The 22,814-nt window shown below is 52.0% G+C and overlaps 1 protein-coding gene across 3 annotated transcripts in view; it reads right to left on the bottom strand.

The window, feature by feature from the left end:
* The window catches only part of FAM222A (family with sequence similarity 222 member A), a 53,917-nt gene that overhangs the window by 20,076 nt on the left and 11,027 nt on the right, over window positions 1–22,814 (bottom strand). The window contains exons 1-2 of one of the 3 annotated variants that reach the window (XM_032471397.1): window positions 7,471–7,819; window positions 6,260–6,387 (exon numbers count right to left, since the gene is read on the bottom strand). The exons of 1 other annotated variant lie outside the window; for it this stretch is intronic. In XM_032471397.1, coding sequence (XP_032327288.1) covers window positions 6,260–6,387; window positions 7,471–7,571 — 229 coding nt within the window. In that variant the 5' untranslated portion in view covers window positions 7,572–7,819. Of the gene's footprint in view, window positions 1–6,259; window positions 6,388–7,470; window positions 7,820–22,814 lie in introns of those variants that run through there. One more of the 3 variants, XM_032471398.1, reaches the window with a different exon arrangement.

The raw sequence follows: 22,814 nt of genomic DNA, 5'->3' as shown, positions 1-22,814 counted from the left end.
GACCATTCTGAACGTGTGAGAATTCCAGGTGTGTCATCCACAGGAGGCCTTAAGACGCAGACTAGAGGGCAACTTCTGCTTTATTTTTCCATCATCTGAAGAGCTGGTGGTGAGCACGGACCCTGTTCATCTAGGAGACCGAGGTGGGAACAGCTGTGGGGCTGCGGGGCTGTACCCAGATGCTAACATTACAAGCCCAGGGAATAGAGTGATGGTGTCACTTGGAAGACGGGGGATGGGGAAAGTGGGGGACAGCAGGATGAGTACACAGATGTCTTCATTTTTAACAGCTGGGATCAAAAGATACTTAAAGCTGATGTCAGGTAACAGAGGTTTAAGAGGATGCCATGAATCAGAGAAAATGTAGAGAGAAAAAGGAAATACATTAATTTCATCATTTTGTTCATCTTAGGGAAAGTAATAGATACTGTTCCAAAAAAATAGGGAATTAGGGGACTCTTTAATGTGCCCAGAACAAGGATACCAGACTTCCCTATAATTAGTAGGTACACAAAGCAGAGAACACAGATCATACAGGGAAAGACTTTTCAAAGCAATAAAAACAAAGCACGGAATGATTGAACCAAGACCAGACATCTGTTCTATCAATAAATGTAAGTGGGCTAAACTCTCCTATTAAAAAAAAATTTTAAAGGCATTCAGATTGGATCACAAAGCTTAATTCAACTATATTATATGAGTCACATCTAAACAAAGTAATTCAGAAAGGTTGAAATAAAAGGATTGGCAAAGGTTTCAAGAAAAATATGAATTACAGCATCTTAATAGGCGGTTACCATCTTAATAGATAACATGGAATCCAGGCCAAAAACTATTAAATGCAGCAAAGAAGAATGGAATTCACTATGCATATTTAAGGTATTAATATCTATGTGTTAGATAACATTGCATCACCATTCATAAGGCCAAAGCCTTAGGTGCCACAAGGAGAGAGAGACTGGAACACATTAGCATGCGGCATGGAATTCATTCCTCTACTCATGACAGCTAAGTTAAAGGTAAGTAAGACCTAACTAATGTAATTAATGGGGTAGATATAATTGGTAAACACCAACCTCTGAATCCTGAAAACAGAGCCACATCTTTTCAAATCCTCATAAAAAAGTCACAAAACTCAAAAACAACCGTAGATTACACTGCAAAGAAAACTTCACTGAAGTCCAAAAAAGTAGAAATCATAACATTATGTGATTATAATGCAACAGCACTAGAAATAACAAAACACTAAAGCACCTTACTACCTGGGTGGGTAGATGGAACTCAAATGAGCCTGAAGTCAAATCAAAGCCAAAAGTATGACATATTTAGAAGATACTGCTAATAAAACTACATATCAGAACCAACAGGATACTGCTAAAGCAGTACTCAGAGAATTCATAGTCTTAATTTTTCCTTTTTTTCTTGTTTATCAGTATCAAGATTTCAGCCTCTAACTCAAGAAAAAAAATTTTTAAAGGAAAGCAGAAGGAAGATTTTAATAAAGGTAAATGCATAAATTGATGGATTAGGAAGGATAATTACTAATAAATGGATCCCATAGATGGTTCTTTGGGAAAGAGGGATAGATAACTTGTTAGCTAACTCATCAATAAGAAATAAGGGCATGGGAAGCACAAAATGTACAGTAAAAGAAACAAGGGTGAGAACAATTTAAAAATTTATTTTGTGCAGCCTCATGCAAGTGAAGTTGAAAATCTGGATAAAATGGGTACTTTTCAGAGGGGAGGGTATAGCTCAAGTGGTAGAGCATGTGCTTAGTCAGCATGCGTGTGGTCCTGGGTTCAATCCTCCTCTAAGAATAAATAAATAAATAAAGAATAAAGCTAATTACCTCCCCCGACCAAAACAAAAATGGATACTTTTCTAAAAGAACAATTTACAAACATCATTCAAGAAGCAGGACAATTGGATCAGTTATTACAGAAGGAATAGAGAACATTATCTAAGGGCTATTTACTCATCCCAAATAAATGCTGAGCCCAGACTGTTTCACGGAGGAGCAACCAATCTTTAAAGAAAAGATAATCCGTTTCTACTTAAGCTGTCATAAAGCCCAGAGAATGAAGGGAAAGCCTCCATTGTCCTTATGAAGCAAGTGTTAACAGTGATCACAAAACCCAACAAAAACTGTTCCAAAAAGAGAAAACTGAAGACTCAAAAAATCTAATCCCACAGTGCGTTATAACAAAGTATTTACCATGACCAAGTGGGAACCAACTGGGAATGCAAGGATGGTTCAGTATTGACATCTAGATCATTATTCCTATTAATAGCTCAAAGGAAAAAAACCATATGATCAGTTCCACAGACACTGAAAAATCACTTGGTAAAGTTCAGATTCCATTCTTGATTTCTGAAATTCTTAATGAAACAGGAATAGATAGATACTCATTTAACCTGATAAAATATCTGCCCCTAAACCAGCATTTTGGGTAATGGGGAAAACCTAGAAGTTTTCTCATTAAAGTCAGAGACAACACAAGATTGTCTGTTGTCACCACTATTAATTTTCATTGTTCCAGGGATAGTAGCCAACACTATTAAATAAGACAAATCAAGGTATAAAATGTCCAAAGAAGTAAAATCATCACTTGCAAATGATTTGATGGTATAACTGGAAAACCTAAGAGACTAAACTGAAAAACCATTACAGCCAAAGAATTCAGTAAGGTGGCAGGAGTTAACAGCCTTACCTCTATGTATGGAAGAAAAGACTCACCAGGAAAGGTTAACTTTCCAGAGGAAGTAAACTTTAAAAATGTGCAATATCTAAAATGTAAGAAATACTGAAACATTTCTGAGGGACACAGAACGAAAGTCTGAACGAACAGAAAGGCACAGATCATGTCATTGTAGGGAAAGTGATCATCATTAAAATGTCATTTCTTCCTGAATTAATTTATAAATTCTGTGCAATCCTGGTAAAAACCCAAACAGGATGTTGTTCTTAACTAGATAGGGCGATTCCATAGTCCAGACAGAAAACTAATAGACCAGCTAAGGAAATTCTGAGTAAGATGGTGGTAACACGGAGCAAGAAACACCACCAACTGTTAAAATATATTAAACACAAGCTACAACATGGATGAACCTTGAAAATGTTATGCAAAGGGAGAGAAGCCAGTCCCAGAGGCCACCCACTGTATAAGTCCTTTCTTATCAAAGTCCAAAACAGGGGACTCTATGGAGAAGGAAGGAGGTGGGGGGATGAGGGAGTGAGTGCTGATGGGTAAGGGATTCCTTCTGAGGTGATAAAAATGCTCTTAAATGGGTTGTGGGGAGGGGAGGGGATAGCTCAGTGGTAGATCATGTATGTGCTTACATGCACGAGGTCCTGGAATCAACTCCCAGGACCTCCATTAAAAATAAAATTACAATGAGGTGCCACCTCACAACACTCAGAATAGCCATCATCATTCAAAAGCCCATGAATGATAAATGCTGGAGAGGGTGTGGAGAAAAGGGAACTCTCCTACACTGCTGGCGGGAATGTAGTTTGGTGCAGCCAGGAAAACAGTATGGAGATTCCTCAAAAAACTAAAAATAGACCTACTATATGATCCAGCAGTCCCACTCCTGAGCATATATCCAGAGGGAACTCTAATTTGAAAAGATACACACATCCCAGTGTTCCTAGCAGCACTATTTACAACAGCTAAGACATGGAAGCAACCTAAATGTCCGACAGATGACTGAATAAAGAAGCTGTGGTATATTTATATAAGGTACTACTACTCAGCCATACAAAAGAATAAAGTAATGCCATTTGCAGCAACATGGATGGACCTAGAGATCGTCATTCTAAGTGAAGTAAGCCAGAAAGAGAAAGAAAACTACCATATGGTATCACTCATATGTGGAATCTTAAAAAAAAAAAAAAAAAAAAGACACCATGGACTCATCTACAAAACAGGAACAGACTCGCAGACTTAGTAAACAATCTTATGGTTACTGGGGGAAAGCAGGTGGGAAGGGATAAATCTGGAAGTTTGAGATTTACAAATGTTACCCACTATATATAAAAATAGATTTTTAAAAAGTTTATTCTGTATAGTACAGGAACTATGTTCAATAACTTGTAATAACCTTTAATGAAAAAATATGAAAACAAATATATGTATGTGTATGCATGACTGGGACATTGTGTTCTACACCAGAAATGGACACGTTGTAATTGACTGTACTTCAATTTAACTAACTAACTGACTGTGGTGATGGTTGCAAAATTCTGTAAATACACTAAAAACTACTGAATGTACACTGAGTGGACTGTATGATATGTGAATAATATCTCCATAAAGCCACTGAAAAAAAATTTAATGTATTATACACTACAGTATTAAAACAGTATTGCACTGATATCTGAACACACTTGGAGCCAGACTCTCACACTACATAAATCACCAATCAGAGATCATACATTTAAAAAAAATTAAACCTGAAAAGAACTAGAAGAAACCCTGGGGAAGCCTTTTTTAAAATAAATAATCTCAGCATGAGGAAGGACATTCTAAGTATGACACAAAAATCCGAAGGCCATAAAAGGAAATACTGACAAACTTCACTTCACCAAGAAAATTCCTCCCTGGCAGAAAATGACAAATGACAGTTTGGGGAAAACATCCACAATTCATGATAGACAGAAGTCTAATTCCATCATATACAAAGAGCTCCTACAAATCAATAAGGACAAAGCCCAGTGGGAAAAACAGACCAAGAAGATGAACAGATAAGTCAGTCGAACTGCATGTGTCAAAGTTACAAATGTACCTACCTTTGACCTGGTATTTCCACTTGTGGAACCTGATGCTGTAGTTTTATTCACACCTTTGTGACACAGGCACATGACAAAGTTTGCTGCTGCATTGCTTATAATGGCAACAAGGTGAGTATGGTTCCCCTTAGGGGACTGTTCAAATAAATGATGATCATCCGTGTTATGAAAAACTATACGGCAAAGAAACGAGGAAGCTCTTTAGATGCTGACCTGCAGGATGTACCGCTAAGTGAAAGAGTGAGGTATAGGACAGTGGATAAAGTATGCGTGTACACATGTCTTCGCTGGGATGCATACAACATCTCCTGGGGGGACACACAGGAAGCTGACTATGCTGGCTGCCTCAGCGGGGAGAGGAAGGCTTTTGTCCCTATACCCCTTCATTCCTTTTGAATACTGGACCACGTGAATATATTACCACATCTAAAGAGAAATACATACTAAAGGAAAAAGCAACTGTAAGCACAATGATAAATGCAGCTGACCCTGTACTATAGGAAAGAGGCAATAGGGAAGGGTATAGGACTGTGGTGAACTGGAGATGAGTGTCCCCAGTTCTAACCAATAGCTGCAGTACAGGAGCACGGGCCTGTAAACAAGTCCTCTGATTTGTTTTCAAGAGACACTAGATCCAGATTTTTATACAAACCTCCCTGTTTTTTAATGTTTCTACATATTTAAAAAAATCAGATCAGAGGGTTTGGGGTCCCTGTCCTAGGTGGTAAAGGACAGAGCTCTGGAGGTCACCTAACTCCAGCATCCTAATTTGACACACTGAAAAAGCAAGGCCCAGAGAGGGAAAGAACATGCCCAAGATCACACAGCGACCGAGGCCCCAAGCTGGGGTCCCTTTTAGGACTACAGTTGACCCTTGAACAATGAGGGGCTTAATTCAAGTAGAACTTATAGTTGGCCCTCCGTATCCTCGGTTCCTCCCCATCTGCAGATTCAGCCAACCACAGACCTTGTGGTACTGTAGTTACTCCTGAAAAAAATCTGCATATGAGTGGACCGGCCCAGTTCAAGGGCCAACTGCAGTTGCTGCCCCGTTAGCCTCCTCTCTGTGGACACAGGAAAATGATGATGAGAGAGGCAGACGTGGCACGTGATGGGGTCACCGAGGCAGTTCTGGGGTTGGGGCCGTGGTGCTGGCAGGAGTCAGAGAAGGCTGTTGGGGAGGAGGTCAGGCCCAGTAGGAGATGACAAAGGGGATGGGTGCCGCTGTCTGGGAGGGACCCTGGGGAGGCAGCCTAGCATGGGCAAAGGCCTAGGGGAAGACAGGCCGTCCAGAGCAGAGTCGTGGTGGGTGGATGTGCTGGATGCGCTTCCTTGCCTGGGAGCTGCCCTGAAAAGGCCCGAGGCAGGAAGAGCTGTATGTGTCCAGGAGAGTCCCGTGGACTCGAGGGGGCAGAGGGAGGGGCAGGGCAGGGGCCGGGGCCGCACAGAGGGCATGCCACTCACACTTGCGCAGCTCCAGGCTCTTGCTTGGGCAGGCCAGGTGTTGGCCCGGGGCGTTCTGGGTCCTCTGCAGACAGGCCAGCATGGCTGAGCTGGGGGCCCGCGGTGGGGCGCACTCTGCGGCAGGGTCCCTGTGAGGAGGGAAGATGAGGTGCTGGTCACCCAGGGCTGCTCTGTGCCCACCTCCCACCTCCCCACCTGGCCCTGCTCAGTGTTGGGGTCGCCGCCTCCACAGGCCTGCTCAGATCCTCACCCGCTCTGTGCGCCCTCAGCAGGCTGTCTGTCCAGGGCTGGTGGCCTCCAGCTCTTGTAACCACCTGCCAGCTAATCTGTACCAGCCCCGCTCTGGCCCCCACCTTCAGCCTTGAGCTCATCAAGGGCAAAGACCCCATCTGGTCATCTTTGGAACCGACACTGAGGGATGCCTGAGAACTGCCAGGGGGCGAATGAGTGTTTCCATTTATGGCAGTGTTGGTCTGCCCCTTGCCTGGGGACTCTCACAGCCGCCACTGGAGAGGGGATGTCCAGGAGGGCATCCCTAGGGGAGCGAGGGGTGCTCAAACCCTGACCTGTGCTGAGCCTGACTGTGGTCTCAGACTGAGCCCTGAGGCCAGGCCCCAGGAGCCACCAGGGCTCCCCGCCTGAGCTGCCTGCCCTAAACAGAAAGGGCAGGGCCACCCTGGGTACCTCTGCCCTGCCAGGCTGGCGAGAGGCCCTGCACAGGCAACAGCTCAGACTTCCCCGCTTGTGCTTATTCACCCAGATGCACACAGAAACGAGCCTTTTTATCTTCGCAAGACCCACTTTCCTGGGAACCCAGAGCCCCCGAGGGGCAGGGCGACATGGGCAGGGCCTGCTCCGGATGGACAGGGGGAGGGTGGGACGGTTCCTTCCAGGCCCCTCCCTTTGAGAAGGTAGGCCTAGGTGTGCGCTCAACCCTGGGCACTCCTGATGTCCACCCAGCCTGGGGGCGCCCCCCCTTCCTGCCCCACCGCCCCCATCCCCAAGGCCTGAGCCGACAAGCTGGGAAAAAAAGGAGAAGAAAGCAGAGGGGAGGGTGTGTTGAAGGGGAAGAAAGGGAAGTTATTTAATACTAAACAGGTGTCTGGAGCCCGGAATTCTGCCGCTTTCTGCTAATAATGAAGTATTCATGAGGAAAAGCCTTTTTTCACTACTTTCTTAAGATACTAATTTCACAACAAGCTCCTTGTTACCGCGCAATTATTCCAATCTTGTATTTCCCCGAGACGGTTGCAGCCTCCTGTCTGTCCTGGACTCCCGGTAAATGAAAGACAATCACGTAACCACCTTTCATTATGCGCTATTTTACTTTCAGCAGAGGTACCCTGAAAGAAATGATTTACTCTGAAAGGGACTTTTATTCAGTTTCAAAACCAATTTTCTCCTATTACTGTCTCAGGAAAAAAAAAAGAGAGAGCAAGAGAGAAAGTGGGGGGCGGATGGGGGAGGGTCGGTGGTTCTCATGCCCCCTCCCCCGCAATCGCCAGCCTTAACGCAGCCACGCAATGAAAGCTGCGGTATCCACTTCCCGGCTTTGATTTCTGGTAATTTTAAATATGCCATTACAATCAGGCAGAAATTATACAGTTTAAAAAGGGAATGAAGTGGGGCTCATTGCAGGGATAAAGCCCTTGACTGCGGGAACGAGGCACCGCTCCTTGGGGACTTGAGACGTGAGCGGACAGCGGCAGCAGCCTCGCTGGGGCCCTTTGGGACACACCTGCACAGAGGGGGGCAGGTGGCCTCCTTGGACTCCCTGGCCCACCCTGAGTGACGTGCCCCTCCTTGCCCTCTGGCACCCCCTCAGCACATGCGGGCAGGCCACAGACATGCATGAGAATCCTGTGGGTAGGGGCAGGGGCCAGTTTTGTATCATTTCCATCATCTACAAACAAGACAGACAAAACAGAGCCCTCTTACTGGTCTTAAAACTTCACTCTGGTCTCAGAATAGCACCTAACCCTCTTTACCTGGCCCTCAAGGCTGCTGTGACCTGCCTCCCACCCACCCCACCCCCACAATCTCTCCTAGCCCTGCCTCACCCAGGCAGCCGCCCACCTCCAAACCTTAGCCTGTGCCCTTCCCTCTGCCTGCAGTGCAGCCACCTGATCCATTTTAACTCTGGCTCCCCTCCTCTGGGCATCCCCGCCTTGCAGCCCTAATCACACGGAGTTGTAATTGCCAATTTTCATGTCTGTCTCTCTCCACTGGACTGTGAGTTTCTCAGGGGCAAGGACCATGTCTTATTTGTCTCTTTCTCCCCAATGCCTGGCAAAGAGTAATCACTTAATAAATAGGTGTTGAATGAATGGCTGAATCAATGAATCAGTTATTGTCAGATGAAGTGACTGAGGCCCAGAGAAGCCAAGTGTCCTGCACAAGGTCACACAGCAAGCTGGAGACAGGACTGAAGCAGGTGCCTAGAACACTCATATCTTCCCGGGACCTCTACCCCTCTCGCCCCTCCGCCCCCTCTGTGCTTGGCAACATCCCATCTGCAGAAAGCCAGCCCCTAAGAGCCCCCACCCTGGCTCATTACATTCCCAGCCGAGGACCATCCGGGGAGCACTGCTCATTTTGAAACCCTATCTGCAAATCAGGCTGTTTATAAGCCCAAGGTCTTTTGTGACTTTAATTAAAAAAAAAAAAGGGGGGGGGGAGGGAGAAGGGAAGTGTCGCAAGCCTCAATGATTAGAATGCTTTGGCACCATCCCTGACACGGGGGCTGATAAGACGCCTTATCTCCGAGGCACCCCTAGGAAAAGGTCCCCTCCACCAGATAACACCCCCAGCTGTCGATATGCCCTTTCATAGCTGAGGATTTAGATAAAGGAAATGTGACAGGGGAGGGGAAAGAAAGGAAGGAACTTTCCAAGTCCAGGAAGAATCCAGTCTGTGCTGCTCGCCTTGGCAGAACAATGCATGGGAGGAGGATGTCTAAAGGCTGTCTTTATATTTATTAAAAGAACAATTGGAATTGAGGCCTTTGGCCCTGCCTGCCTTTTGTCATCTCTCCCAGCCTGTCTGGCTGCAGGGGGTGTCAGGGAGCCACCTCCACCACCCCCAACCCTGCCAGTGGGAACAGGGAGCTTTAAACTTAACAATACACAAGTTGGTGCTAATAATAGCAGTGCACATGTACTGAATGCTCCCTTGGTGCCCTGCCCCACGTGCATCCTGTCCATTATAGCTCACCACGTTCTCCTAGCAGCCTCTGTGGTAGGTTGTTTTTAGCCCCATTTCACAGATTAGGAAATGGTGGCAGAGAGGGGAAGTAATCTGTCCAAGGTCACACAGCTTTTAGGCGGCGGGGCCTGAGAGGTCAAACCCTGCCAGGGCCTGCCCCCTGGGCCCCATGCTGTATGGCCTCCAGCCTGGGCTCCATTGTTGTGGGGGGGCCCGTCAGTCCCCAGATCCCAGACAGCTGGGCAGGAAGGAGCAGAAGCAAGGTCCTGCTTCTCCCCAGAGCCTGAGTCTTTGATTCTCCTCTGGGAGGGGCTGGGATCACAGAGAGGGAGATGAAAGGAGGGCCGGGAGGAAGAGGGGCCCCCAGGAGGCCACTGACTCATCCCGTAAACACTCACGGACAACGACGCACATGAAGTCCCGAAGTCCACATTAGGCAGAACAATACTGAGGCGGTCAAAGAGGCCCTTTCGAGGTGGCTGTCATTTACCCAGCCGTTCATTCACTCACTCATTCATTCATTCGTGCAGCAAACATGCCCTGAGCATCTTCTGGGGGCCGGCCCCGTGCCATGTGCTGGGAGGACAGAAACCAGCGAGAACATCCTGCCAGAAGAGATTATTCAACCGGGACTGGTCTCCCACTTCCAAGTCCCGCCTGCTGCAAGGGGACTTCCCGGGCCTCTCTCTCCAGGCTCCAGTATTTCTCTGAAGCAGCAGGCGGGCAGGACTTTCCCCCAGGCATCCTGTAGGTCAGCAGTCTGCCCCTCGCCAGGCTGCGCAGGCCCTGGAATGGGTGGAATGCGGGGACGTACTTGGGCTGCAAAACAGGGTGTGACCCGGTGAAGGCCACAGGCGATGCCAACTGCCAGCAACCACCCTCCCCTCCTCCCCGAAGTGGCCCACTCTGGCTTCTGTGGCTCCACTCAAGGCCAAAGACTGGCTGTGGCTTAGAGAAGGTCATGCCAGGCCTTCCCAGCATGCAGCGGGACCAGGAGTTCAGAGTAGAGGGCCGGCCCTGGAGGCTTTAGGGTTGCATCTGCCAGGCAGGGGCCAAGCATGGGGGTTCTGATTGACTGAGTGACCTTAAGGACGTCACAGCCCTTCTCTGAGCCTTGGTTTCCCTCACTGAATCTGGATGGGGAGTGGCCACGCCTCCAAGCTCAGACACAAGGGGACGTGTGACCATGTGGTTTTCAAACACAATCCAGTGCACAAGGTGTGTGCAAGACACAGGCCGAGTCCACACAAAGGTGTTCGAGATGCAGTCTGTCCTTGAGGGATTTGGAATGTTGAGTGGGGACGAGCCAGGAAGCTGGTAACACCCAACATGTGAAGTGCTGAGTGGACAGTCAGGACTGAGTTCCCTAAAAATAGGCGAGGTGATACCTGCTAGGCCCAGGGCCTCACAACCTTCACTGGGAGGGGACAGGAGCCCTCCCCAGCTCTTACCTTCATCCCCCTTGCTGCACTGGAAGCCCGTCCTGGCCCCAGACCCTGCCCCCACATGCAGGGAAGAATTTGAAGTAGGGCCTGGGGAGGGGAATAAGCACTGGATTGCGAGCTTGGGAGAGCTGGGGTTGGGTCCTGGCTGTGTGGCCCTGAGTGGGTCACTTCCCTGGGCCGGTCCCCACTACCACTAGCCAGGCCAACACAAAGCCTTAGAAAGCTCAATGTCCCCTAAACCGCAAGGGGCAGGATTTACCTGCCCTTGGCCAGGACAGAAGGGTAGAGGGACCCTTGCCCAGGAGTGCCATAGGGAATCGGGGTGCACGGCACCCCCCACCCCGATGACAGGTGGAGCCACTGTCTGTCTCTTTCACTCCTCTGGCTCTATTGCTGTTGCCTTCTCCATCTGCCTCCCTATCCTGGTGCTTTCCTTCTTTCCTGTCTCTTTCTCACTCCCTTCCTAACCCCACTCTCCCCTACCCCTCCCTCCCCACCCCCCCAAACTCTCTCCGCAAGGCAGCCAGAGGAGAAGCCCACCCCAACCCCCGCCTGCCGCTCCCTCCCCCATTCCTGTTCCAAGCCCGAGCCTGAGGCCTTCCAGGGGACCCTGTTAATAATTAAATGTTAATCTAAAAAGCAATTTGAGCTGCGGCTAGGCAGATCTGGTTAGAGATTACATTAGCATGGAGGAGGCGAGGGTAATTTTCTTTAACCCCTCTCCTGATCTCTCAAGCCCGGGAATCTTCAAGTCATACTGGCACTGCTGATTAAACTGGCGCAGGGCTTGGCTGTGGATAAGGGGCCTGTGAAAAGTGATTATTTCCCACCGCCATTTGGGCCGCAGCACCAGAAAGGGGATTTTCACTTTCTTTTTTTAAGGTTGGGGTGAGAAGCGGGCACTGGCCCCTTCAAGAGGAAGCCTCCTCTACTGCCAGGATTACCATCCCCACCCCTGCAGGCCAGAGGTGTCCCTAAAATGCAAATCTAGCCAGAGCAGAACCTGGCTCCCTCTGTTCCTAGGACAGAGACGCTAGCTTCCTGCCCGGGGCACAACACCCTTTCATTTAGTCCTCACTCATAGTTCCTAGCACCTTGTCTGGCCCTGGGAGGGGCACTGGAGCTACAGATGCTAGTAGTGGTCCTGGGCTGAAGAGGAGACCAAGAGAGTGAACCGCCAATCAAATTCTGGATGGCAGGCAGCAGAATCCAGAGACGTGTATCCCTCAAGACATGCTTCTCACTGCCACACTTGCAGGCCTTTGCCCATGCAATCCCTTTGCTTAAAGCCCCTGCAGTTCTACTCAACGTTCAGCTGAAGCTCTGGTTCCTCAAAGGCTTCTTAAAGACATACAAGCTGCCTGATAAATGTTTGATTAATAATTGAATGGAGTGCCCCTGATCCCTCCTCCATGGGCTCACAGTGCCCATGCACAGTAGACCCTCAGGAAACCATCTCCTGAAGGAAGGATGGGCAAGAGGCTGGCCCAGGGAGTCGGGGAAGGAGAGGCTCAGGAAATAATCCGACTGGGACACAGGGCTGAGGTCTGGGGTGGCCAGATGTCCTGGGGCCCTTCAGCACCACGGCCAGCTCCCAGGGCAAGCGCCCTGGAGAAAGGGGTGGGGTGGAACCCGGGAGCCTAAAGATGTCAGTCACCATGGAAACTACCTTGAGGTTATCTGCCCTGAGCAGCACTCCAACCTCTAGAGGCCACATAACAAATTAAGCACCTACTGTGTGCCAGGTCCTGTGCTAGATACTGAGGCAGATACTGGGGAAAAGATGTGTACATCAGAGGGGCAATTACAAGGCAGGGTGACAAGTGGTATACCCTTGATGGGGACACCCTACCTAGCCTGGGGGTGTCAAGAAAGCGACAGCCCTGCTGCCTCATAAACAGGGTGACAGTGCTGTGTGGCAGGCTTTAGAACCAGAGGTCTGTGCTTTGTCCCTTAACTAAATCCCAGCTTTATCCCTTAACTCTGTGGCCTTGGGCAAATGCCTCTATCTTTCTCAGCCTCAGTTTCTGTGTCTGAAAAAGGGGTTAATTCTTTACCACAGCTTAGTACAAACAAAGTGCGGGGTCCCAGTAGTAACTCCCTAAATGGTAGCTATTATTAGTACCATTTATGATTATTATCAACAGGTAAGTAGGAAATATTCAAGTGAAGAAGGCAGGAGGAGGGGGTCCCAAGCAGAGAACTACACAGGGAAGCATATGGAGGTCATCTGTGCCAGGCGAGGCAGGGTCACCAGGACAGAGGGGACAGGGTCCCCCAAACCTCAAGGTGGGGAGATGCACTTCCTGTGGACCAGTGCTGGTTTAGGGCAGGGAGAGGCTAAGAGGCTCTGGGTGCATGAATAGGTGGGGGGCTCATGAAGGGTCAAAAGCCACCCCCTCTAGGGATGGGGTGACATGAGCAGTCACTGCCACCAGCAATAGACCTGGCTGGCCCTCTCCAAGAGCCCCCCACCACAATACCTGGGGAGTGAAGGATGGGGTGCTCATTCTCATGCAAGTGAACCTTCAGGAAACCCTAGCTAGGAGAGCAAAGCCTCCTAAACTCAGAACCCTCTACCCAGCACTCTTCTCTGAGAGCCAGAACCCAAGGCGGGACGTCTGGGCAGGGTCTGATCCCACAAGTCACTTATTCCTCTCCTAGTTCTGGCCTTGGCTCTTTAATGACAAGTGGCCGTCACCTTCAAGCAAAGGATGTGGGGTGGGAGCTGGGGAGGGGAGAGTGAAGCCAGGAATCAATTCCAAATGTCATCAGTGCTATGATGCTATAATGGGGGCTGGGGAAAGCCAGCAGAAAGGCCCCAACCTAGTATTTCTGGAGGAGGTCATGGGACCTTCCAGGAGGAGCAGTATGTTACCAGATGACTCCAGGGATAACAGGTCTGGGAGAAGAAACATTGTGTGCAGAAGGCATAGGGAAGGCTAGCTGTAGAGCCAGGAAGGGCCAGGGGTGCCCAGTCCGCCTCTTGCCTACTTCCCCTGCACGCCCCCAGGGCCCTGCATCCACACAGTTCAGGGTTAACCTAGTGACGGGGAAGGAGAAAATCTAATACTCAGAGCAATAATAGGAGCTAGTTGTTATTTTTAGTGTTCCCCATGGGCTCAGCACTTTACCGACATCACCTCATTTAACCCACCCCGGGCCTGGGAGAAAAAGAAAGAAAGGACCGCTGTGGTCTATGGACCTGTGAGGAAACAGAAGCCCAAGACGGGAAGAGGCTGTCCAGGGCTGCAGGAGCCAGGTGGAAGGCATGCGCGTGGGCCAGAAGGGCTTGAGGATTAGACCCTGGGGCGGGGAGGGGGAGAACGGAGAAAGACTGGGTCCTGGCAGGATGGGCCAGGAGTGCTTGGGAGAGAAAAGCCTGTGTGGGGGGCGGGGTGGAGCGGCTGGTGGGGGATAAAAGTGGCTGGTGAGGGCTAGTCTTTAAGCCAAGGATCAACAGATGCTTCTGGGGGTCAGGCTGGGGCAGAAATGAGTGGAGTCTTCCGGGCAGGGCTGGGGAAACAGGACAGGGCACCTCAGCCCATCAAGAGCACAAACATAGATGTATTAACCCTGAAAAGCAAGCCCCACGCCTCTGTAGGCCAGGTGAGCAGGGCTGGAGATGCAGTGTCCCTAAGCCCTTCTCTGATGGCGGAGCTCCCTCTGTGTCATCTGGCCACGGGACACCACGGTCTTAGCGCTGCGGTGCAGGGGCCAGACCACCTGGGCTCAAATCCCAGCTGTGCCACAGCCTGGCTGTGTGATTATCTCTGGGGAGTTGGATTTTCCCTCTTTGTGCTTCTCCATATTTATAATCTTTCTATGGGAAAGATGCATTGCTTCTGTCTTTTAAAAATAACTTTTTGAAAGGGATGTCAACCACTGACCACCTGGAGAGACAAGGAGCTGGGGTGCACTGTAAATTCACTGACTGGAGAGGGAGGAAGGTGCTCAGAGAGGCAGCAGTCAGGGAAGGGAGAGGTGGGTGGGGAGAGTGGCAGGAGGGGAAGGCCCAGAGGCTCTGAAATTCGGGAGCGGACGGATGGACAGAGGGACGGATGGATGCAATAAGCTTTCTGGGAAGCCAACGGGGTTAGCCACCCTTCCAGCTAGACTCTTACAACCGGCCCCTGCTCTGACCACATGCCCTATCACCTCCAGGCCTCCACACAGGCCCCTTCAGGCCACGCTCCACCCTGCTGGGGCCAGGCTGAGCTTTTCTGCATGGAACTCACTTCCTTCCCTACTCAAAACTCCCTCACTGGCTTCCAAGGCATTTCTAACAATATCCTCTGAGGCCCTGTGTGAACCCCTTCCCCACTCTGTCCCTCTCCCCTTGCTCACCTGGTCCTCTTAACAGGCCAACCTTGGGCCTCTCTCACCCCAGGGCCTTTGCAATTACACTTTTGTCTACCTAAATATTCTACATCTGATGCTCTCCAATAGAAATAGCACATCATCACAAATTTTCTGTACCCGCAGGAGAAACTATGGCTCATAATTTATTGTATTTAATACAATATATCCAAAATAGTATCATTTCAACATGTAACTAATGAGATATTATGGGGTTTTTTTCATAGTAAGTCTTTGAAATCTGGGGTGGATTTCATACTTAGAAGACATCTAGGTTTAGATGGGGTGACACTCTCTGCCAGCTCCGTTTCCTCATTCATGCCTCAACGCAAACACCACCTCCTCCAAGAGGCCCTCCTTGACCACTCCATATAAGCTGGCAACCCTCTGCCCTGGCCACCATCCTGTCAGCACTGTAGGTCCTTCACTGTCATTACCACTTTGAAATGATCTTATTGATGTATGGTTTAGCATCTGTCTCCTCTACTGGAGCAGGCTGCTGTGTTTGCATACTGGGGCACACAGTAGGTGCTCAGGGGGGCAGGTGGCAGGGGATAGAGGTGGGGGTAGCAGCCTGGGGCCCTTGTCTGCCTACCTCATTCCAAGTTCTGCTCTCGGTGACAAGAGAGGCCAGTGCGTGTGTGTATGTACATGTGGGGGGGGGGGCGTACACATGCACACACACACACACACACACACACACATAAAGACCCCCATCCCCTCCCCTGCTTCTGAAAAGCAGGCCCAGAAGATGGGCCTCCTTTCAAAATCAGCCCGGCGCAGAAAAACGGCTGTGACAGCACAAAGCCGAGATTGAATCAGCGACGGGCCCGATTGCCTGGTGACGGTTACAAATGATCTGATGTGGAAAAGACAGGATCAGATGTGTGCAGAACAGTGGCTGCTCTGAGCCCCCACCCGCCAGACAATGGGCCACTGGGCAGGCGGGCAGGTGGCTCCCAGAAGCCCAGGCCCAAACGTGCCGATCGGTGTGGGGCCCAGGACACACCTGGCCGTATCTGTGCACCAACTCACGTGAGCCTTGCTTGACTAGAGTGGTCACTTATGCCAGGCAGACCCAGATGCTCCCCAAGTGTCCCTCACCTGGGAAGAATGGCCCCAACGGGAGACCAAGTACCCAGCTCTGGGCAGGTGGAGAACTGCCGAATTTTTCATCATCAGACTTGTCATTTCCAAATAACTAAAACAGGAACATTATTTTTGTCACGAGGGAGGAAAAAGAACTTTCTCCCCTCTTCTTGCATCTCACCAACCCCCAGCTTCTGCTCTCAGAGCCAGGGGCCATGCCCTCTACCCTGCACAGCTCAGTTCAGCTACTGGAATGGGCTCCCACCCTACCTCCAGGGGTGGGGCAGCGGTTTGAACCTCTCTGGCTCTCAACCACCTCGTACCGAATGGCATCCTACTTCAACCCCCTCCACCACCCAGTGCAAGGAGGCTGGGTCGAGAGAGACTGCCTGGCTTGCCCAGGGGTGCACAGCAGAGAGGCGGCCAGCCTGGGGCCTCACAGACCCACTTCTAGTCTTCCCGCTCCCAGGCCAGGCACCTCGCAAATGCTGGATAAATCCCCATTGAACAGACAGAGGATGTGTTGGGGCCTTTCTTTCCACTCCCTGCGTGCCTGGGGCTCACGGCTCTCCTGTACTCTGCCCTGGCCCCTGGGGTCTCTCTCCCCACTCATTTCACTGCACACTTTACCACTGCAATCCAACAAATCCCTCTCCACATCTGGGACAGAGAACTGAGCCGGTGTTCATCAACGCAGGTGGGTGAACGGGGCACTGGCTGGGAGGCCAGCGGTATCATGGAGGCACAAGGGTTGGGAAGCTTCTGGAAGAGGGGGAGGGCCCCTCCTTGTGAGGTCTGGGCAAGGGAGCTGCTTCATCTGGCAGCGACTATGTGCTGGACCCAAGTCTCAGCCTTGAGCCCATCCTGGGAGATGTGGGCCTATCCACGTCTTCCATTCTACCCAGGGGACAGAGGCTCAGAGGGGACAAGGGTTTGTCCAAGGCCACCTGGTGGGGTCTGGACATGAAGCTGGGTCTGCTAGACTCCCAAGCCCATGGCAGGGCCAAGAGAGGGCTGGGCTCCCAAGTGGGTGCCCAATGTCCCACCAGTCACCCCTGGGGTGGGCACTGGGTCACCGCCCCCAGGGGGCCACCCTGGCCCTGAGCGGTGGGCGTGACTGTAGGCCGAGGCTGACGCCAAAGGGGCCGTCCTGAGGCCAATGAAGTTAGCTTCTACCATCACTACCTCCAGGACGGCGTCCTGCTGGTCCGTACTTCCCAGACCGCAACACACATATTGCTGTGACCGGCGGCGTCTAGGAAGGGCCACAGAGCACCACGGCCACCGCACAGACCAGAAATGCTGTGTCTGAGCCCCAGCTCTGCTCCTGACCAGGAGGACTCTCCTGCTTCTGTCACTGAGTTCCTTGGGGCCTGTTTCTCCATCTGAAAAATGGAGCTAGAAATCTCCCCTTCCTCACCTGGCCGTGGTGAGGACCAAGCAGGGTGATGTGTATATTATGTACAGTCACTCGCTTTGGGGCAGCAACTTGATGCTCACTGCCCACTGGGTGCCCCCTGTGCCGGCGACGTCCACCCTCAGCTTTCACTGTCATGGGCCAGAGACGACAGACAGCAAGGGGCTCGGAGACGTGAAGTGATTTGTCCGTGGTCCTGCCAGGCAGGGGGAGGGGACTGGGGAGGCTCCAAGAACTTAAACTCCACCTCCTTCCAGTACAGTTTCTCCTTCAACCTCCAGGAACAAGCCCCAAATATGCCAGGTTGGGGTGGGGGGCATGGGACAGCTCCGTTCTCCAAAACTTGCCTGAGCGCTGGCTGCATGCCAGACTGCTGGGACCCAGAGAAGAATCAGACACAGCAGACACGCACCCAGTAGCCCCAACCCCGGGTCAGATGGAGCTTCAAGGGAGCCCGGAGAAGAGTGGTTGTTCCCAGGAGGAGCGGCTTCCTGAAAGAGGAAGCCTCTGAGCCTTAGACTGCATGCTCCGGGGGCAAGCCCAGGGCCTGGCCCGGAGCCCAAAGGCACCCAGCAGGGCCTTGTAGGGCCAACTGAACGGTGCGGGGCTGGGCGGGGGTGAGGGCATTCTGGTGGAGGGACCCCATCTCATGGGCAGATGCAGTCATTCACCCACTGAACCTCCTAACCTCCCCAAGGTAGAGACTACTATTATCCTGATCTTCCAGGAGGGGAAATTCAGGCACAGAAAGGGAAAGCCACTTGCCCAAAGCCATCCAGTGAGGGATGGGTAGATCGGGGATTTGAACTCATTATCTGTCTGGCTCTGCGAACCCGACCACCATACCCACAGCCCTCAGCACAAGATAGCATGCAGGGAAGGGGTGGCGTGTGCAAGGCAAGAATGGACACAGGCTGGAGGGGCTGGGGGTGGTGGTGGAGGGGACTTGAAGGCCAGGCTGAGGTCTTGGCACATCACCCACAGACAAGAGGGAGCCACGGGGAAGGTGTGGCAGTTACAGTGCAGACTTCGGAGCTGGTCATTCTAGGTTCAAAACCCATCTCTTACCAGCTGTGCAGCCTTGCGCAGGTCAACTGACCTCTCTGTGCTTCAGCTTCCCCATCTGAAGAAAGGGGTTCAGATCAATGAGGCTGAATTTTGGCATGCAATGAATTTTATGTTTATTACATTGGAAAAAAAAAAAAAAAAAGGAAAGAAAGCGAAAGCTGGGGGACTGAGTCAGCGCCCAAGCTAGGTTTAGGGATGATCAAGTCGCTGGGCCTAGGGCACATTCTGGCCCCAGGCAGTGGGCACGGCCTGGCCCGGCCCCACCCAGCCCTGCCAGGTGGCGTCTCCCAGCCTCGCCAGGGCATGCGCCAGCTTGTGCGTGTGCGCGGCTGTGTGTTGCTACAGCAGCTTCTATGCAAACACGTTAATTTGTTTTCATTTTGTGTTTTTTTTCCCTTGCAGGATAATTGGGTGAGTTTGAAGTCTTGGCGAGGCTGCTGATTATAGCTATTTGGGTGGTGCCCTCGTGGGGCTCGGGCCCTGCCTCCTGCCTCTGGCAGTGACGGCGGCGGCTGGGGGTGTCTTTGGGGGTGCGGGGAGCTGCTGCTGGATTCTGAGGGCTCTCGCTGGCAGGGGATGATGATGGGGAAGGCAAGACATCCTGGGACCCCCATCACTCCCTCCACCCAGACAACATCGCGTCACAGAAGGGTGCAAATCCTGCCCACGAACGTCTTTTCTTTGCCCTGTTTGTTGCGGTTAAAAAAAAAAAAAAGTTGCCAAGAATAAAAAGAAGAGCTCAAATTCCACCTAAAATTCTCATGGTCTGGTTTCTCTTGAAAACAAACTAACTAAAACTGGCAGCGTTGGAGCCCACATTCCCACAAGGCCCGGTGACAGCTGCTTTGTTCCCTGTGTCACCTGGCTGGTCCCCCTGAGCACCTGAGTTTTCTACCCCAGAGAAGGGCACAGGCTTTGGGGACAGTTGTCCGAGACTCCAACAGAGGCCCCGCCCACAGAAGCTGTGTGACCTTAGCCGGCATCTGCCTTCCTCAGCCTCTTGTCTCATCCGTACACCCTGCCTTGCCCCGGGAGAAGTAAACCGAGGTGGCTGAGTTTTCAGGAGCACAGTAAGGGCTTGGAAGTGTTCCTTCCCTTGGGCAGAGCAGGGAGAGCTGGGGTGGGAGCCGCCTGCTCCTTGTGTGTCCTGCACTTGACCCCTCCTCAGACACACAACCTTGTCACTCATCTGTTTGTACCTATTTCTCCCACTAGGCTAGGCGGGAACCAGGTCCTAGAGGGCCAGGGCTGTGTCTCTGTTTAGACTTCACTGAAGGTCGACTATGTGCCACACTGTGAACAGAGAGCTGCGTATGGGACCCAGAGGAGGGGCTCCAAGCCCTTTAGGGAAGAGGAGTTGGAGTCACCCCAGCAGAGAAGGCACGTGTGCTGGGGAAGGCACTCCTGATGCAAACCTCGGCCTGAGCAAAGGCACAGAGTGGGGAACGGCCTGGCAAGGGAGAGCTGGTACCAGGTTGCTGGCCTTTGAGGGCTTCCTGGGGGTGGGTCTGAGCCTCCCATAGGACTGGGCTCTCAGAGGGGTTTGGTCAGCGGCTGCAGTGGACAGCTGCACAACAGGCCAGGTGGGGGTCAGGAAGAGACTAAGAGCTGGGCCCTGAGCTGCTGGCTTCCCTGTGTTCCTGGGCTTCTCAACAAGTCACTTCATTTATCTGAGCCTCAGTCTGCTTACCTGGAAAATGGGGCTACAGCAGGGACCCAGTGAGCCAATCCCTGACATGTGCTGGCACTCTTAAGAGTTACACTCACATCCCTGCCACCCACACACTGCTTCATCCTCCCACCTCTCCCAGGAGGTGGTAGGGATGCCAAGAAACCCCAGGCTACATGTGCGCAGCCTGAGTACATCCAGGCACTGAGCTCAGCGCGTTAACTGCACCCTGGCCTGACATCTCCCAGTGCTCCAGGGAGTAGATGCAATTTCACTCTCATTTTTAAGTTAAGGAGATCAAAGCTCAGGGAGGGTTTAATGGGTAAGGCAGCCCTCAACAAAGCCCTGGGTTTGGTTCTCCACTAAAGCTGCAGCTACTAGCCCAGAGCCTGGCAAGGATGGAGGGGTGGAATGGACTCCTGGCAACACAGACAGCCAGCAGCCTTCCTGAGGCCACACCCCAAATTGCAGCCCTGGGGCTAGGGAACAAAGGGCAACACAAAGGGTACTCCAATTACAGCCTTGGGGCCTGGGAAGAAAAGGCTTTGAAGTCGGCCAAACCCTGGCCCCAGGACCAGCTGCATGAGAAGGGCGAGTCAGCTGTCCTCCCTGAGCCTCAGTGTCTTCACCTGTAATGGGAGACCACTGCCCTTGACCTGCGGGGTTGGCGGAGTGTCTAGCCCAGGACTGGCACATAGTAGGCCCACAATAAACCAGATGAACAGCTGCTCTTGGCCCTTCTAGCAGCCAGGGGCCCCCAGGAAACAAGAGGAAGGTGAATAATGATGGAAGGAGGCGGCTAGGAGACGGGAGGTTCTCTGGCCAGTCCCCTAGGGGTGGTGACAGGCCTCTGTGGAGGGCTCGGGCCTCCCCAGTCACACAGGGTGGCAGCTGGCAGCACCCCCACCTCCACAGAGCACCACACAAAGGGGCCTCTATTCCGGCTCAGAGCATTTGTCCCTGGCTGGCTGGGCTGCACTGCCCTCTCCCTATTCCGCTGGCTGCCCTGCCTGGCCCAAGCCTACCCGAGCCTACACAAAGGCCAGTGTGTCCCTGCCGAGCCAGCCTGGCCTCAGAAGACCCCGTCCGCAGAGAGCTAGAGAGCTCAAAAGGGTCCCAGGAGGGTTCATAGAGCGTGGCCAGGCCTCACGTCCAGGCCCCGATGGGGAGGGGGCTAGGAAGGCCTGAAAAAGGCTTAGGAGTGGCTGAACCTGAACCTGACTCCAGCTCTCCCACCTCCTAGCTCTGCAGCCCTAGATCAGTTTGGACCTCGGTTTTCTCATCTGTACAATGGAGGCAATGATGACAATGTGCCCAAAGTTCTGGGCCGTGGAGGGTTCGGTTAGGTATGCGGGCCTGTGCACAGTCAGCACCCAGCACCTCAGAGCCAGATTACAGGCAACTGGGGGAGAGGGCAGGCAGGAGTCTCCTAGGCCTTGGATAAGAATGTTCTGTGTCTCCCTCCTCAGCTCAACCCTGGAAGCCTGGCCGCCCAGCTCCTATGGAGGGAGAGGGGACAGCATCCCCTGGCAGACCATTCCCCCCTCTACTCTCCGTGGAGCAAGGTCCATTGTATTGACACCGACCCTCAAGCCGGGGTCTGAGCCCCCTCCTGCCCCTGGCCCATCTGCAGGCAGTGGGATGACAGCAGCTGTTTATGGGAGTACCTACTGTGTGTTGGGACTCCAACCCCATCACCTCCTTTAAGCCCTACGGCTACCCTGGGATTGCACGGGCTGTGGAGTCCAGCGACCCAGGGCCAGGGATCCTGGCTCCACCACTTCTGGCTGTGAGATTCCAGGCCTCATGCTTCCTGTTGCTAAGACAGGCAGCCCACCCTAAAAGGTTCATGTGACAGCTAAGTGAGAAAAGGCCTGCTTTGTGCCTGCAGCCCAGAGCCTGGCTCCAGCAAGCTTGAAATCCTGACCTTCTGGACTCCCAACTCACAGATGGGGAGACTGAGGCCGAGCTGGCAAGTGGCGCACTGCCTGGCACGCAGGGGGTGGGCTAAAAACCCACGCGATGGATCATTGCAGGAGATGAAATTGGGATTCCAAGCCCAAGTCTGGCGGACACCAAGTCCCTCTTTCCTCCTTGAGGATTTTGCTAGCCAATTTGAGCAGGTTATTTTTCCCTCTTGTTTCACAGCCATCCCCAGCCTGTGAAGGGTGGGGCAGGAGACCCGGGCCTGGAGCCTGATCCACCTCCCTGGCTGACCCCCAGGAGCCCTTACCCTGCCGCACAAAGTCCCCCTTTCTCCCTCCCGCCGGCTCGGGGCGGCCAAGTGAACAGCAGAATCCCGAG

The sequence above is a fragment of the Camelus ferus genome, chromosome 32 (genome assembly GCF_009834535.1).
Source record: "Camelus ferus isolate YT-003-E chromosome 32, BCGSAC_Cfer_1.0, whole genome shotgun sequence".
NCBI classification, from domain to species: Eukaryota; Metazoa; Chordata; class Mammalia; order Artiodactyla; family Camelidae; genus Camelus; species Camelus ferus.
Note: the sequence above shows the minus strand (reverse complement) of the source record. Positions and strands in the feature narration are given on the sequence as shown.